At 36.6% G+C, this 16,272-nt stretch overlaps 1 protein-coding gene across 5 annotated transcripts in view; it reads right to left on the bottom strand.

The window, feature by feature from the left end:
• EXOC6B (exocyst complex component 6B) overlaps positions 1-16,272 on the bottom strand; it is a 603,818-nt gene that overhangs the window by 147,581 nt on the left and 439,965 nt on the right. The window contains exon 21 of one of the 5 annotated variants that reach the window (XM_079111443.1): positions 11,548-12,885. The exons of the other annotated variants lie outside the window; for them this stretch is intronic. Coding sequence (XP_078967569.1) covers positions 12,775-12,885 — 111 coding nt within the window. The 3' untranslated portion in view covers positions 11,548-12,774. Of the gene's footprint in view, positions 1-11,547; positions 12,886-16,272 lie in introns of those variants that run through there. 5 annotated transcript variants of the gene reach the window in all.

Consider the following 16,272-nt stretch of genomic DNA (forward strand, 5'->3'; position numbering starts at 1 on the left):
CTTCTCAGAATGGGTACTGAATTTGTAGACTTAAGGTTATGCACTTGAAACATCATCATCATCTTATCATTATCATCATCATCTTGGGTGACATGTTATTAGGGAGGGACATTTATTAGCATGTATCAATCTATATTGTGAAGCAAATAAATCTATAACCAAAAACAATTTTAGGAAATATCCTTTATTCACTGGACTGAAATGTATATAGTTTATATCCAATGTGTATAATATACTTTCAAACCACTGATCAAAAATTCTTTCCAAAATTCCTATTCTTAATGGTGCATCAGTGTTGTAGTCAGTTTTTTTTTTTTTTTTTTTTTTGGCAGCTGTGACTAAAAGAACAAATTTTCTGAAAGAATTTGTGAAAAGAACAAATTTTAAAGAGGAAAAATTTATTTGGCTCACGGTTTCAGAGGACTTAGTCCACAGACGACTGGATCAATTGCTTGGGGCGAGAGGTGAGGCACAACATCATGGTGGTGGACAGCAGCAGCTCACGTGATGATCAGAAAGCAGAGAGAGCTTCGCTCGCCAGATATAAAATCTATATCCCAAAGACATGCCCCTGATGCCCACCTCCTCCAGCCACACCCTACCTACCTGCCTTCAGTTACCACTCAGTTAATCCCCATTAGGGGATTAATTCACTGATTGCGTTGAGGCTATCATAACCCAATCATTTTACCTCTAAACTTCCTTGCATTGTCTCACACATGAGTTTCTGGGAGATATCTAATATCTAAACCATAACAATCAGCTTCTTCCAAAAAAAATTCTTATCTAAAAGATTATTAACCATTAGGTTCTTAAAATTAAGACAAATATGTAGAAACTATACTTCGTTTCCTTCAATAAATACTGACTAAAAGCCTATCAGATGCTCAGAATTGTTCTATGCACTAAGAATCGTTTTGTTTGTTCATAAAATGGACAAAATCCCTACCCTAATGAGAACAACTTTTCCATGACAAATTAAGATTTGTTAGTGGTGTAGTATAGTAGATGACGAATTCATGGGAGAAACATGAAGCAGGGAAGAGAATAGAGAGTTTAGCTTTGATTTCGGTTTGGCAATGAGGTTATGGTAAAGGCATTAGAAGAGGGAAGTTGCAATCTTAAGAGGAAGAGCCTCCCGAAGGTGAACTTCAAGTGATTTGAATAAAGACTTGACAAGGATGAGGAACAAGCAATATGGGGATCAGGAAAAGAGTCATCAAGGAAGACGAGTTCTATCAAGTGCAAGGAGATAGAAGTGCACTCTGGGATGGGAGTGTCCCTAGCATGTCTGAGAAACAATAGGAAGGCTATCAGAGGGACAGAGGAGAAAAGCAGCAGAGATGAGGTTAGAAAGCTCAAGGGTGTGTGTGGTGTGTGTGTGTGTGTGTGTGTGTGTGTGTGTAGAGTCTATAGGATCATGTGGACCATTAAAAGGACTCTGGCTTTTACTTAAAATAAAACAGGAAGTCCCTGTGGTATTTCTGGCAGAGGAATGACATGATCTGACTCCGTTGCTATACTGAGAACAGCCCATAGAGGGGCAGAGGTAGAATCATGAAGAACAGTTAAAAAGCTATTGCAAAATATGAAAAGAAATGATAACTTAAACCAGGACAAGAGAGATGAAAATTCAAAGTGAATTTTCTGAAAACTTTTTTTTTTTTTTTTTTTTTTGCGGTGCTGGGGATCAAACCCAGGGCCTTGTGCTTGCAAGGCAAGCACTCTACCGACTGAGCTATCTCCCCAGCCCCATGAAAACATTTTGAAGGGAGAGATGGAAGATGGGAGAGAAAACAGAAGTCAAGGATGACTCCAAGTTTTCTATTCCTAGAAAAAAAGAATTGCCATTAATTGAGATGAGGAGAACAAGTTTTTATGGGGGAAGTAGGGGAAACCAGGATTTTCAGAATATTTTAGGATATAATAGAAATAACACACTTCAAGTGTTTTATTATCATACATGACAAAGACAAGTATACTTATGGCACAGAGAAGAAGGTTATGTTACATTTTCAACACAATCACTCAAATCTCTTCACTGCTTCAGCAGGAATTATTTGTAAACTACTTTAAAAGTCATTTCTAGTTAAACTTCTCAAATTGGTTGCAGAGTTTAGACTGACATTCTGACCTAAATACTGGAGCTCAGTTTAGTGGGCCACTTTACTCAGAGAGTTACAACCAGGATGAAATTCTGCATGAACTCCAAAGGTATATTTGCACTGAGGAAAATGTTCCCCTTTGGAGAAAAGGAATAAGAAGATACTACCTGACACTTAAACTATGGGCTTGAGAGAACATGATCAAGTGTTTTAACTGAAAAGACGCCTCCTGTGGAAGCAGCAGTGATCTATCAGGTGAGGCTCTAGCTGTCTGAAAGGGATGAGCCATCTATCTGCCTGGTGCTTTGGTAGCTCTCCCTCATGGCTCTGAGGACAGAAATTCCTCCTGAGTTCCTTTTCTGCATATTTGGTCCTGCCTTCCCATTATCTGTGGACTCTGCCCTCCATTTAACATGATTAAAGTAAAGTCAGAATTAACAGCATGGAATGAGAGAAAGATGATTGATTCTATTTTTAATTTTTTCCCACATTTTCAATCTATGTATTTATGAGCATTTAAATACAAATATTAATCAGAAATTTCATCTAATTCCATTTACTTCTGAAATGTCACCAAACAATATTAAGTCAACACATTAGCAAGCAATTATGAAAAATAATGTGTAATACAAACGAAGTTACCCAGTGAAGGAGGGGAAATTTGAGGATGAATGAAACAGGGTTCCTGCCCTTGGTGAACTCAGAAGCTCATGGTGAGGGCAGATGATTAAACAGGTAATTGTAAAAAAGCATTTGTAATGAAGGGACATACACAGAATGCAGGGACCCAAAGGGGGAACAATTAAATCTGTGTGAGGAAGTTGAGAAAGATTTATAAAGGAGATGACATTTGAGCCAAGCCATGAAGGAAGGGAAGGGGTTTGTCTCTCTACCAAGAGAGAGTACTTTGTGATAGGCAGAGGGAAGCTAAAACTTACCCAGTTTGGGGATTAGAGATATTAAGGGTAGTATGGGTAGAGTTTAAATGGGGAAGGATGATAAGGAGAGCAGAAAGACAAGCTGGGGACAGACCTGCTTTGCTAGGTATTTCTCCCTACCCAGCAAACAGACAGCTCTCAGGCTAAATTTTTGAAAAGGCAAATGAAATGACCATAATAGTGTTTTTTAAAAACAGTAGGTGGCAGAATGGAAGAAATGAAATAAAAGATTTCCAGTGGTAGTAGCATAAGACAGATTAAGGAGAATTAAAAAGAAAATAGAGTTTCATATTTCACAGAAAGAACCATGAACATATATACTCCCAGGTCCCTTTCCCATCCCTACTACCTATTGTTATTCCCCATCAATTAAATTATCTGTCTTCTTTCACTACATTTCATCCAGGCAGGAAGTGAAAGAAGAGGTTCCGATTGAAAGGCAGATGGAGGAAGCTGGAATCTCCAAGAAACACATGGAAAACCACTTTCTCCTTTTTAATTACCTCTCTCAAAGATTACAAGTGAAGGAAAAATTAAACAGCATCAAATGCAACTCTAACTGCACTTGGATTTAGAACATGGAGAAGCATGTACGCTACGCACACACACACACACACACACACACACACACACACACCTTTGAATTGAGAAATGAGAAACAGAATAAACACCAAAAGGAATGAGTACACTGTACATTCTAGTTATAGTAACTTATGTTACTATAACTAGATAACCACACTACCTCATAACATATAGTCAATCATGTTGCCAATTAACTATTGTTGGAGGTAGTTCTTTTTGATAGAATCTTGGTGTACTGGAAACTTCTGAAAACCACTTCCTCTCCTCTTCTGATAGCAAGGCACTAAATACTACAGACTGTATAAAGTAGCCTCTGCAGTTATACAGCATAAACGTAAATAGCTTTATTATAAGGTAGCTTATGAGACAGTCACCTTGCTGCAGGGAACCTGATGCTTGCCCTGATCAGGCCCAAAGCCAGAGTTCTGGGAAATAGGAAGCCTTCTCTCTATGAATGATATTTGGCTTACATGTACATGTCAATCTTTAAATTAGGTCTGTAGAGCATACTTTTTAATTTTTCCAATGTAGTGCAAAAAAAAAAAAAAAAAGAGAGAGGGTAGACCTAACTTTGCTTGTTAGTATTTTTCTCTTTTCTGTAGTAACACTAGAGCCAGGTAGTGGTTTGAGCATTTTTTTATCATCAGCATGGAATTAAATTTCCCAGCTGACCAGTTTGCAGAGTCACTATGAATAGTGCTTTTCAAACATTTTGGTCATAGAGCATGTTTTTAAAAACTAAACAATAAAAATAAACTAAGAAACAAAGCCAGCTCCCATGACCCACAGTGAAAAGGAAAGACTCATCATTCTTAATGGCACAGCAATATCTCCCCTCTCCAAACACATGCAATATTTTCTGCTTATTTCTCACCTAATCATATCCTGCCTTTTACCAGTAGTTAACTTTCAGAAGTGTTAATTTTGTCTTTATTATTTGCTTACAATAAGTTAAGGTTAAATCAGAGTTACATCAAACACGATTGTAAAACATCCTCCATCACAGGACAGGGCATTAAGAACTGAAAATATGGACACTGGTAAATTTAACCCTTTCCTGATGGTCATGGGCCACTCAATATTTTTTTTATGTGTGGCAAAAAAAAAAAAAAAAAAAAAAAAAAACAACTCAGACAAAAAATAAGGGTACCTGCTTATACATTCTGATTTAATGTAAAAACAAAATCATAAGGCCCTGGGCTGGTGGGGCTGATATAAAACTAGTACGTGTAAAACTAGTATGTAATTCTAGAAATATTTTAAGTTGGTGTAACTCTTTTTTGGAAACCAGCAATATACTTAAAAGTCATAAACATGTTTATAATTCTTTCATAAGAATTTATATAAAAGAAACAAATAACCCAATTAATAAATAGGCAAATGAATTAAGCAGATACTTCTCAAAAGAAGAAATACAAATAGCCAACAAATACATGAAAAAATGTTCAACATCATAAGCAATTAGGGAAATGCAGAGCAAAACTACCTGAGATTTCACTCAAACCAGAGTGGTAGTCATCAAGGATATAACATTTAGCATGGTGCCTGATAATAAAATAGTGACATGCTCAAGCAATATTTTCTGAATGTATGAAATTCCCAGAGTCAGAATCAATATTAAATGTCATTGTGTCAAAAAAAAAATGCAAATGATAAATGCTGGAGAGGAGGTTGTGGAGAAAAAAGGAACATTTACACTATCAATGGGATGGTAAAATAGTACAACCACTATGGAAATCAGTGTGGAGGGTCATCAAAAGACTAGGCATGGAACCACCATATGACCCAGCTACCCGACTCCTCAGTATTTATCCTAAAGAATTAAAATCACCCTACTATAGCAATACACGCATACCCATGTTTACAGCAGCACAATCCACAACAGCCTAACTATGGAACCAGTCTAGGTGTCCATCAACAGATGAATGGATGAAGAAAAAGTGGTATATATACAGAATGGAGTTTTATTCAGCCATAAAGAAAAATGAAATTATGTCATTTGCAGGGAAAAGGGTGGAACTTGAGAACATTATGTTAAACAAAATGTCAAAGTCAGAAGACCAAGGGTCATATGTTTTCTCTCACATGTGGAAGCTAGAGAGGAAAAAGGAAAAGAAAGGTGGGGGATCTCATGAAAATGAAAGTGTAATCAGTAGAAAAGAGAAAAGGGACTGGGGGAAAAAGAGGGGAGGAGGACAAGAGGAAAATATCGGGGAATGATATTGATGAAATTATATTGTTATATTGTGTGCATATATGAATATGTAACAATGAACTTCACATTATGTACAACTATCATGGACTGATAAAAAAAGTGGGAATAAAGGAATTGACATTGAGGAGGAATTCAGATAACAAGACTTCAGGTATAAATATATACTACAATTTATAATTTAAGATGGTAAATAAAACTGACTTCATAATAAAAACTCTAAGCAAATTAAGAATTAAAAGAAACTTCCTTAACTAGCAAAGGGTATAAAAGCAACTATCATCATATTTAATGGTGAAAGACTGAATACTTTCCAAGATCAGAAATGAGGTAAGAATATTTTCTCTTGGCACTTCTATTTAGCATTGTACTGGAGGTACTAGTGAAATAAGGCCAGGAAGAAAAAAAAAAAAAGGCATCTAGTTGGAAAGGAAGAAGTAAATCTATTCACAGATGCCATAACCATCCACTGAGAACATGCTAAAGAATGTGCAAAAAAATTACTAGATCTAAAAACAAGGTTAGTGAAGTTGAGATTCAAGATCAATATGCAAAATCCAATTGTATTTCTATATACCAGCAATGAACAATTAGATGTTGATATTAAAATAACAATACTATTACAATGAGTAGGACACTCAGGAATAAAGCTAACAAAATATGTGCAAGATTTGCTGAAAGCTACAAACCCCTGATGAAAGAACCCAAAGACATAAGTAAATGGAGGAGAGAAAGATTGTGTTCAAGAATTAGAACATTAAATATTGTCAGGATGTAAATTTTCCCCGAATTCATCTATGAATTCAACACAGTCTTAATCACAATTCCAGAAAGCTTTTCTTAAACAAATCAACAAACTGATTATCAAAGAAATATAGAAAGGACATAGAATAAACAAAACATGTTGAACAGGAAGAAAAAGTTGGAGAATTCACAGTACCTGATTTCAAGACTTAATACAAAAAGATAGAGAAAGGATAAATGTATAGATCAATTGAACAGAATATAGAATCCAAAAATATACCATCACATGTATGTTAATTCATTTTATAAAAGTGTCAAGGCCATCAATGGAGATGGCATCAACCATTTTAACAAATTATGCTAAAACACTCCACATAAAAATATGAACCTTGGCTAAACCTCACATCATATTAAAAAATTTAAAGGTTACATCATAGATCTAACTATAAAACTTACCTCTAGAAAACTAGAAGAAAACTCAAAAAATAATCCTTTGTTACCTTGGGTTAGGTGAGATTTCTTAAGATAGGACACAAAGCATGAACCATGAAAGAATAAATCGATTTCATTATAAACTGGATGTCGTTAAAATAAAAAAGCAAGTTTCTTGAAATATACTGTTAAGGAAATGAAAAGCCAGAGAATGGGAAAAATTACCAAACACATATCCAATAATGGAGTGTTAACTAGACTATATAAAGTACTTTCACAACTTAAAAATAAGAATTTTTTAAAAACTGGACAAAATATTTGAACAAACACATTACAAAAGAGATAGGAATGCCAAATAAAGTGAAGGCTGCAACATCACTAGTCATTAGGGGAATGCAAATTCAAACCTACACAAGATACTACTACCTACATATCAGAATGACACACATTTAAAAAATACAATATCAAATACTTACAAGGATACACAACAACTATGACTCTCATGTAATGCTGGTAGGAATGCAAAATAGCAAAAACCTTCAAAAGTCAGTCTGACAGATTTCTTATAAGTTACAGTAAATGTATTTTAATTTTCTTATAAGGTAAAATATGTGTATAGTTAAATGTATTTTAACTGTCTTATAAAGTTAAAGTATATTTACTCTATGACTCAATAATTCCACTCCTAAGTATTTACTCTAGAGAAATGAAAACACATGTTCACAAACTAAAAACCTGTATATAAGCGTTTATTGTGGATTTATTCATAATATTTACAAACGATAGAACAAAACCAAATGCATCAACTGGTCAATGAGTAGACAATTTATACTAAGGGATACTATTTGATAATAAAAATAAATGGAGTACCAACAACATGGATAAATCTCAAAAGCACTATGCTAAGTGAGAGAAGACAAAATTAAAATACGATTCCACTTACAGGGCATTCTGGAAAAGACAAAACTGTGGTGTCAGGGATCACAGCAGGGGCTGGGAGTGAGGGAGTGAAGGCCCATTGCAAAAAAGTATAAAGGAACTTTTTGAGCAATAGATATATACTGTACCTTGATTTAGTGGTGGTTACACAGCTGTATAAGTCTGTAAAAATGCATAGTGATATATATTTATAATGATGAATTTTACCAAGTATAAATTGTGCCTTCATAAATTAACCAACAAACAAAAAAAGTCAACACAACAGTTAAAGAGGATGCAGAACAACTTAAATACTTTTATCCACTGCTGGTGGGAATGGAAAATAGTACAACTACTTTGGAAAAAAAGTTTAACATTTTAAAAAACAAAGTTAACATACCTACCAAGACCAAACAACTGCACTCCTGGTATTATTCAATAAATATCATAAATATGAACAGTGAATGGATAACGAATGATGCATCCATATTAAAAAACAAAGTAATCAATTTAAAAGAAATGAACTATTGAAACATTAAGCTCAGGATAAACATCAAAATATGCTGAAAAAGAAGCAGATACAAAGGGTACACAAAAGAATATAAACTCTAGACTTCACCTAATATTCTAAAAGTTCAAACTAATGTGCAGTGGTGGAGAGTAGATCAGTGGCTGACTTAGGCCCAGGAGAGTAACTGACTCCAAGGAGCACAAGGGAGCTTCTCGGCAATACAGAAATGTTCTCGTGGTGGTGGTTATGTATATGTGTGCACTTAACAAAACTTATAGACTGAACACTTAAAATTCATATATTTCATTGTACATAATTACACCTGAAAAAATTTAAAACAGCCTAAAATGTTTAAGATATGTTAAATTTAAAGGCTGACTGTAAAATAATATGGTAAAAATAAGCATTAAAAAAGACCACAAAGTGGCCACAAAAGTACAGCTACTGTATCAAGACAATATATTTATTTAGGCTTTGTTTTCCATCTTTAAAAATTATTTTTAGGGTTGGGGAGATTAGCTCAGTTGGTAGAGTGCTTTCCTTGCAAGGACAAGTCCCTGGGTTCGATCCCAGTACCGCAAAAATAAATAAATAATAAGTAAGTAAGTAAGTAAATAAATAAATAAATAAATAATTATTTTGATATATATAGTAATATTTCCCTAGAGAATATACTTTATACTGGAAAAATAACTTCTAATTTGGTTAACCGTGGAACGTTAACTTAAGGTTTATTTTCTTTTTAATCATGCTAAGAAGAGCTCAGAACCTTTAATAGTTATCACTCTCTATTCCTACTCCCAGGGAAAGAGCAGGAACCCCATCCTGAGTCAGCCGCCAAAGTCCAAGTACACAAGTCATGTAATGAGTCAGCAGAGTTAGGAAATCAGTTTGGGCCTCCTGAGTTAATACTATCCCCCAGGTATTCTCCAAAATATAGAAACAGCAATTGTCAAAGTCTAATAGCTGGGCGCCATCATGATCATATGTTTACCAAGTACTAAGGCAATGTGATTTATGCTGTCTTACTGAAAGTTCACACCCAAATTATTAGACTTTTAAGTTTTGAGATCTCATTTATATCCTAGGAAACTATATCTGAGCTCAAATAATTTGCCAAATGTCAAGAAATAACTAAGTTTGCCTAATTTCAAACCTCTCAACCACTGCCTGCCCTGCCAAACAGTATGGGGTCCTGGAATTTATAGATACAGGAACTCCATTTTGCTCGTGCATGCAAAGTTGTGAAAAAGATACTAAAAGTTAGCAGGCCAATTGAGACTTTCCTTTCTCTATACCTAAGGGTCTGGAAAACTGAGGTCAGCATTTAGAAGAGATTCTACACAATGCTTTCTGCTAACCTCCAGGATATGAATCCTAAGTCTCTGGATTGCTTGAGATCTTGCCTACATAACTAGTCACCAGAGCCAGTTTCTGTCTTCTACTTGATATTCTTTGCAAGTGTTACAGTATAAATGCAAAAAGGGAACATCAGAAACTATTCCAGGAAAGTGAGCTGTCCTTTCACACAAATGCTCTCCAGAAGGGCTTCATTTCATGAATAAGAACTCCTTAATCACATCTTAGAATGTCACATCATCTCTCCCTCTCTACACATCCTCATGAGTTATTTTACCCTTAAAGTCACAGACCAAGAAAAAATGATCTCGGCTAATCAAGAAGGAGTGAATATATGAGGCTGGGAATCCCATACATGTGGCCATTTGATTGTGTGAGAAACTGCTTCCTTTGAGATCCCTCCTTGCTGATAAACATCTTGCAAAAGGTTCCTTTCTAGGTACCACTGACTCAGAGAGCCAGTCTCTCCTGGCTGTACCTTTGCTTCCCCAACTCACATGCTCTGGCTTGCCTCCTATCCTGGTGCTTTCTTTCATTTTATTTCAGTTTCATCTTTGCTTGCTCCCTTAGCACTTGACACTTCAGGACTGTCACCTTCACTGATGTTGTTTGGTTCTCTTTTCTGTCAGTCCTACCTCAATCCCTACCATTCCTGGTTCCTGAACTTGCCTATAAGGAAGTGTTTTAACCTTTATGTTAGGGTTCTGAATACCCTTTTAGTCCTTGTTCCCTAGGGGTCTATGCTTGGGACTGTGGCTCCCAGGTAGCTAATTCTCTTACAGCTAAGGGGGCTTCTTTCTTGGTAAACTGAAATATGCCCCAGTTCCCTAAATCTGGACCTTTGTTGTCACTCTCTGCTGCCCTCCAGCGGCTATCAGTAGGATTCGGTAGTGACAAATCAGCTCCCAAGGTCTGGCTCTGCTGCCCTTCCTGTGGCCCATGACGTCTTCTAGTAGGACATTAGGCAGTGTAGGTAAGGAGATGAGATTAGTGTTCAGAACCTAGCAGATTTCACTCAGTCAGCACTAACACAACACTCCGTGGTACCACTTCTACTCCCAGGGAAATTCAATGGTGCTGATTCCCCTGTCCTTGCTCCTAAAGATGTGACTGTCTCACACACACTGAAGTTCCAGGTGTGTGGGTATGCATACTCATGTTGGGTGCTGGAGTTAAGGGGGGACCCTCCAGAGCTTCTCAGGGTTGGATAGCTGGGAGAAGCAGAGGGATGCAGTGCTTTGTGCTACCGGGGCAGCAGGCTGTCTCATAGGCTACCCAGGTCTCTTATGATAAAGAATGTGAGGACCAATGACTCTGTGGACTTTGGTGGATGCTTCCAGGTGGCTTACTTTGTTAGGTTTGTCTGCTCTTCATTCAAGAGTTGAAAGGGAATGGAATCCTGGCCTCTGAACTGAAAGACTTGATATGAAGCTATCCAGCTTGATGCTGACGCCATACTCACATTAAACATTACAGTCATCCTTCTACTAGAGCAAAGGGAAAAGGAGGCTGGTTGCAGAGTAGACTCATGCTTCTAGAAAAGGCCCTTTTACCACCTACTGAAATGGAACTTCTAAGTGGTAGGATTCTATCACCAGGCTGAAATAGAAAGTGCTGGACAACCAAGCTTTGGGTTAGACTTTCCATTTAACCCAAGACTATGACAATATGGATTGACAGTGACAATGGATAGTGGTAACTTGGGAGCCCATGAGTCAGAAAGCCAAACTCAGTGAATTTTTTATGGGAAAATATATCAAAAGCCTGCTGTTTTGTCTCCTGCTACCAAAAGAGTTGTCAGTGACCACTCTTAACTGAAGGACCTTCATCCACGGCTTGTTTTCACATATCTGCCATTTGGAGAGGTCCATAAGCTACCTCTTTACCGAGTACAACTATGCAAAGAACCAAGTGTTTGGGGCCTACATTGGGGCTAAATGGGCGTGCTTCCCCCTGAGGAAAACCAAAGACCCTGGAAAAATACACAGTAGAGTTCATCAGGCCTTCCACCTTCCTTTCAAAGACTCCATCTCTATCAAAAGATAAATTAAAAGGGAGTTCAACTCCAATAAGACTACCCATTATCTCCTCATGGTTATCATCTGCTCCTAATAGTCATTCCCTTTCTACTGATTCCCAACCTCCTGAAACAATTCCATGAGGACTTTAGAAAATTAGATCTCTGAGGGGCTAAAATGATTTCTTCCATAGTGAGAGTCAGTGAACAGGAAAGAACCTTCCAAATATGCTGGGATGCCATTTGGCCCATTAAATGTCTGGGTCTTTCCAGGAACTTAAGCAAAATCTTACATGATTTTTCTGTACCAAAGAATTATGCTGTGTTTGTACATTATTTCATGAGATCCTGGTCTTTGAAAAGTGGAATCTGTGTTAAATCAAAAAGGCCCTGAGGGAGAATTTCTAAAGTCATTCACCTCCTCCCCAGTTTAGAAACTGGTATGAGGTGAGTCTTGGCAGTTCTAGAGTAGAATTTCCTCCAATAATCCAAGACATTCAGCAAATTCCCAAATTTATTATACATTACTGGCAATTCCTTCAATTTTCAATGATGACACCAGTTACTAATGTCCCAAGTAAGGTTAAGAGATAAACCTGGTTAACAAACAGGCTGCTGTAGTATCCCAGGAGCTGAATGCTGCCCACCTGTGCACTATCTTTGCATTTACTGATTCATTCTTATCTTATATGAAGTCAAAGATGTAGCCCAGTGAGGTCTACTCTCAAAAATGTTTCTATCTATATTTTTCACAGTACCAGGTGCAGAAGATGTTAGCTCTCCCCTTCTTAGGAACAGGAGTTATTTCCTGTCAGAGCTTCCTTTGATGTGGGAGTTATTACCTTGAAGGTTACAAGTGTCTGTCAAAACAATTCTGGCAAACTAATCTTATCAAAACAACCAGAAAAATCTGCTACCAAAGAAAAAGAACCACCTTTTTAAGTTAACCATATTATTTATGCCAGGCTGTCAACCATAGCTAAAAGTCCTTTTCTAAAAGCCTCGGTATCAGCATACAGAAGACTTGGCCTTGCTCTGGGGATCTTGCCAGAAGACTGGAACAATCCCTACCATGGAACAATAGAGCATCAATACAAAAAATCCAAATCTGTAAAGTGACAGCCCTATAAAGTGCCAGGGCTACCTAAAGAATGACTATGGGGAAAAAAGATTGTTGAAAAGGCCAACATTACAAACATGAGGAATTATCTAATAATGTAAGCTCTACAATGTTTTTCTTCACTATTCTATGCCCACTGCCTCCAACAGCATTAGACATATGTTGAATGAATGACTAAATGCTTCTGGACTAGGGAACCCTACATCTATATGCAGGTGCTTTCTGTGCCTATGCCAAGACATGAAATATGGCCTATAGGAACTCTGGGTGGCTCCACATCAGCACAGAGAATATGTGGATTGTCTAATATATGATGTCCTCCTCTAATCACCAAATTCCTTTTGGACATAATGAGGTGGATTTCATTTCTGATCTGCCCTCCCCCACCTTTACATGTTACTACATTGGCATATAGATAATTTTTACCAAGATAATGTACTTCATGGTTTTTAACCATTCATTCCTTTCAACCCCATGATTCACATCAGTCATGGTAATGACCTCACCCACTTCCATGAGTTATCAAGCTATTTGTTTTTGACTCTGGTGCAGATGACTTCCAGTTTATAGGCCACTATTCAAGAACACACACAATCTGACAGGTCAACAGAATATTTTAAATGAGCACTTGGAGAATAGTTATCTTACTGATAACATCAGTGGACCATACACTTCCCTGGTAGAGGGTTCTCAAACAACACACTCTATTTTCATCACCAAGCATTCCTTTCTCATAAAAATTTTCCTTCTTAGAAACTGCTCTATAAATACTTGGGAAGACCATAGACCATCTTCTAAAAACCCAGCTCTATTCCAGCAGGTTCGGGGACCAATATTAAGAAGCACACGTGGGAGATGTCTTCTTCTTAACAGCTTAATAGTTGTGAGAAAGAAGACTAAAAGCTCAGGCCTTTTGAGATGTGGGCCTGTCCCACTTCTACCCCTACTTGTTATGACGTCTCCTAGTTAGAGGGTAGTTTAGAATGGTCAAAGTGAAATGTTAAAAAAGAAACTCTACAGATTATATGGTATTTTGACATATGCTGTATCAGACAAAATCAGCTTTTGATATAAATGATTTTTCTACTAAAGCTAACATGCAAATGATATTAAGCAAGATTACAATTTTTCCATATGAGTCACAGCAATCTGGTAAAGGGGGACTGTTCCTCTAGGAACAACATAATGTTCATTATATGTAGGTAATTTGATATGACAATCAAAATCATATTAAATGGGATCAAGCTAGGATGGGAAATAGAAGGGGAAAGTTTGATTAGTTAGTTTTTGGGGTCATTCACAGGTTCCCTAACTGGTGTTGACTGACTGAAGTTATTAGTTTTATGTCTACACCTGTAATGGAATGGCATCAGCATTTGTTCACATCCCAAAAGAAATATTACAATTATTTCTCTTATGTCTTATAGTTGTTTTTAAAGCAGGTAAGCTCTGCAATGGAAATGCACTGTGTTTACTTTAGACTGTAGGTTGCAAATTGGGGAATAACTGGCCAAGAGGGAATATCAACAACTCATCTAAAAAAAGTCCTAGATACTTGGGATGGCTTATTGTACAGGAGTTGTTGCCACATGCGAGCTCCATTCAGGAGATCTGATGCAATGTCACAACCTAGTTTCCATTCAGCTTTAGAAAACTTATGTATATCGGAAGTAGTTGATAACTGGGGCTAAGGAATAAAAGATGATGTGATATTACTAAGGAAAAGATACTCTCAGACATTTTCCTGCTTATCAAACGTGTAAGGTGAACCACCATAATTTAAATAAATAAATCAATTATTATTGGGGGTAATTAAGTTGCATTTACAATGAATATGAAAACAGAAAAGTGAAATGTCTCAGGGTACCCACAATAAACAGCATTTAATTAGGAGAGGGATAAATAGGATGTAAAAAAGAAGTCCATGAGAAAACTGAACACCAGAAAATAAGGACTACATATGAGAAATTAGGAAATGGGAGTTTACTGAAATTCTAATACCTAAAGAGAAAGACAGTCTAGATTCTACTTAAATCAATACCCATGTTTTTAAACAAAACATAAATCTGCTACACTTCCTGCTCTTATTAATATCTAACTTACCTTCAGTTTAACTCTCTACCTTTTCCATGAAATATTTTAAACAAAGGTCTTTATAATGAAGGTTTCTTTGCTTCATGGCCTCTTTTTGCACTTACAAATATAATCTTACTCTTAATTTGCATTGTCTATATACAAGTCTTATGTCCCAGCTAGGGTATAAGTTGGAGATTATTTCCTCACTCTTGAATTGGGTTGACCTCATGGCTAGTTCTAGGCAAGAGAATGTGGTGGAAATGATGACTTGCTAGTTCCAAGTACAGACCTCAAAGAGTGTGCATACTTCTCTTGATCTCTCAGAACCCTTCCAAGAAGCATATGAATAATGCTGAGTAGGTTGCTGATGGATGAGATATCACATGAGCAGAGAAAAGCTGGCTAGTCCTTTACCAATTTAGCAGCTGACCTCAAAGTATGAGTGAGCCCTGTTGAATCCATCCTAAATTATGAATCTGTAGAAACTTTAGTTTAATAAATGGTTCTTATTTTAAAGGCAATATGCTGTAGGGTGATTTACTATGCTGGAAAAGCTATTGAAATATACACAATGGCTTCATCTCTCTAATGTAATACTCATCACAGTGTTCCTTATATGCTCTCCATGGAAGAAATTATATTCTTCTGTGTATTTCCACAGCACTTATGCTATGCTTTGTACATAGGAGGCACTCAGAGTTGGATGCAATTGAAATGAAAATCAAATTCTGGTATTGATCAGCATCACCTACTTAATGTTTAACCACCGTATTGTTAAAGAATAATGTATATACTAAGAATCTACTATTGGCCCTATATAATTCTCAATTATGAACTAATAAAGGCAGTGGTGATTCCAGTTTATTAGTACTTGGAGTATACACACCACTTCACACAAATGATTTGTCTTTCTCAAGCTTCTTTTTTTTTTTTTTGGTGGTACTGGGGATTGAACTCAGGGGTACTTCACCACTAAACTACATTCACAGCCTGTTTATTTTTTATTTTGAGACAGGCCTTGCTAAGTTGCTGAGGTTAAATTGTAATCCTCCTGCCTCAGCCTCCAGAGTCTCTGGGATCACAGGGGTGCACCACCATGCCTGGGTCCTTCTCAAGCTTTAGCATTAAACCAAATTTGGATTTTTTATAGAAATATACACATATAATTGATGTTTATATGTTGGAACTGCTATCCTACTTTATAAATTTATAGATATAAAAAATACAACATATTTAAGAAGGAGCTTTTGGGGCTGTA

Source organism: Sciurus vulgaris (genome assembly GCF_902686455.1).
Source record: "Sciurus vulgaris genome assembly, chromosome: 14".
NCBI classification, from domain to species: domain Eukaryota; kingdom Metazoa; phylum Chordata; class Mammalia; order Rodentia; family Sciuridae; genus Sciurus; species Sciurus vulgaris.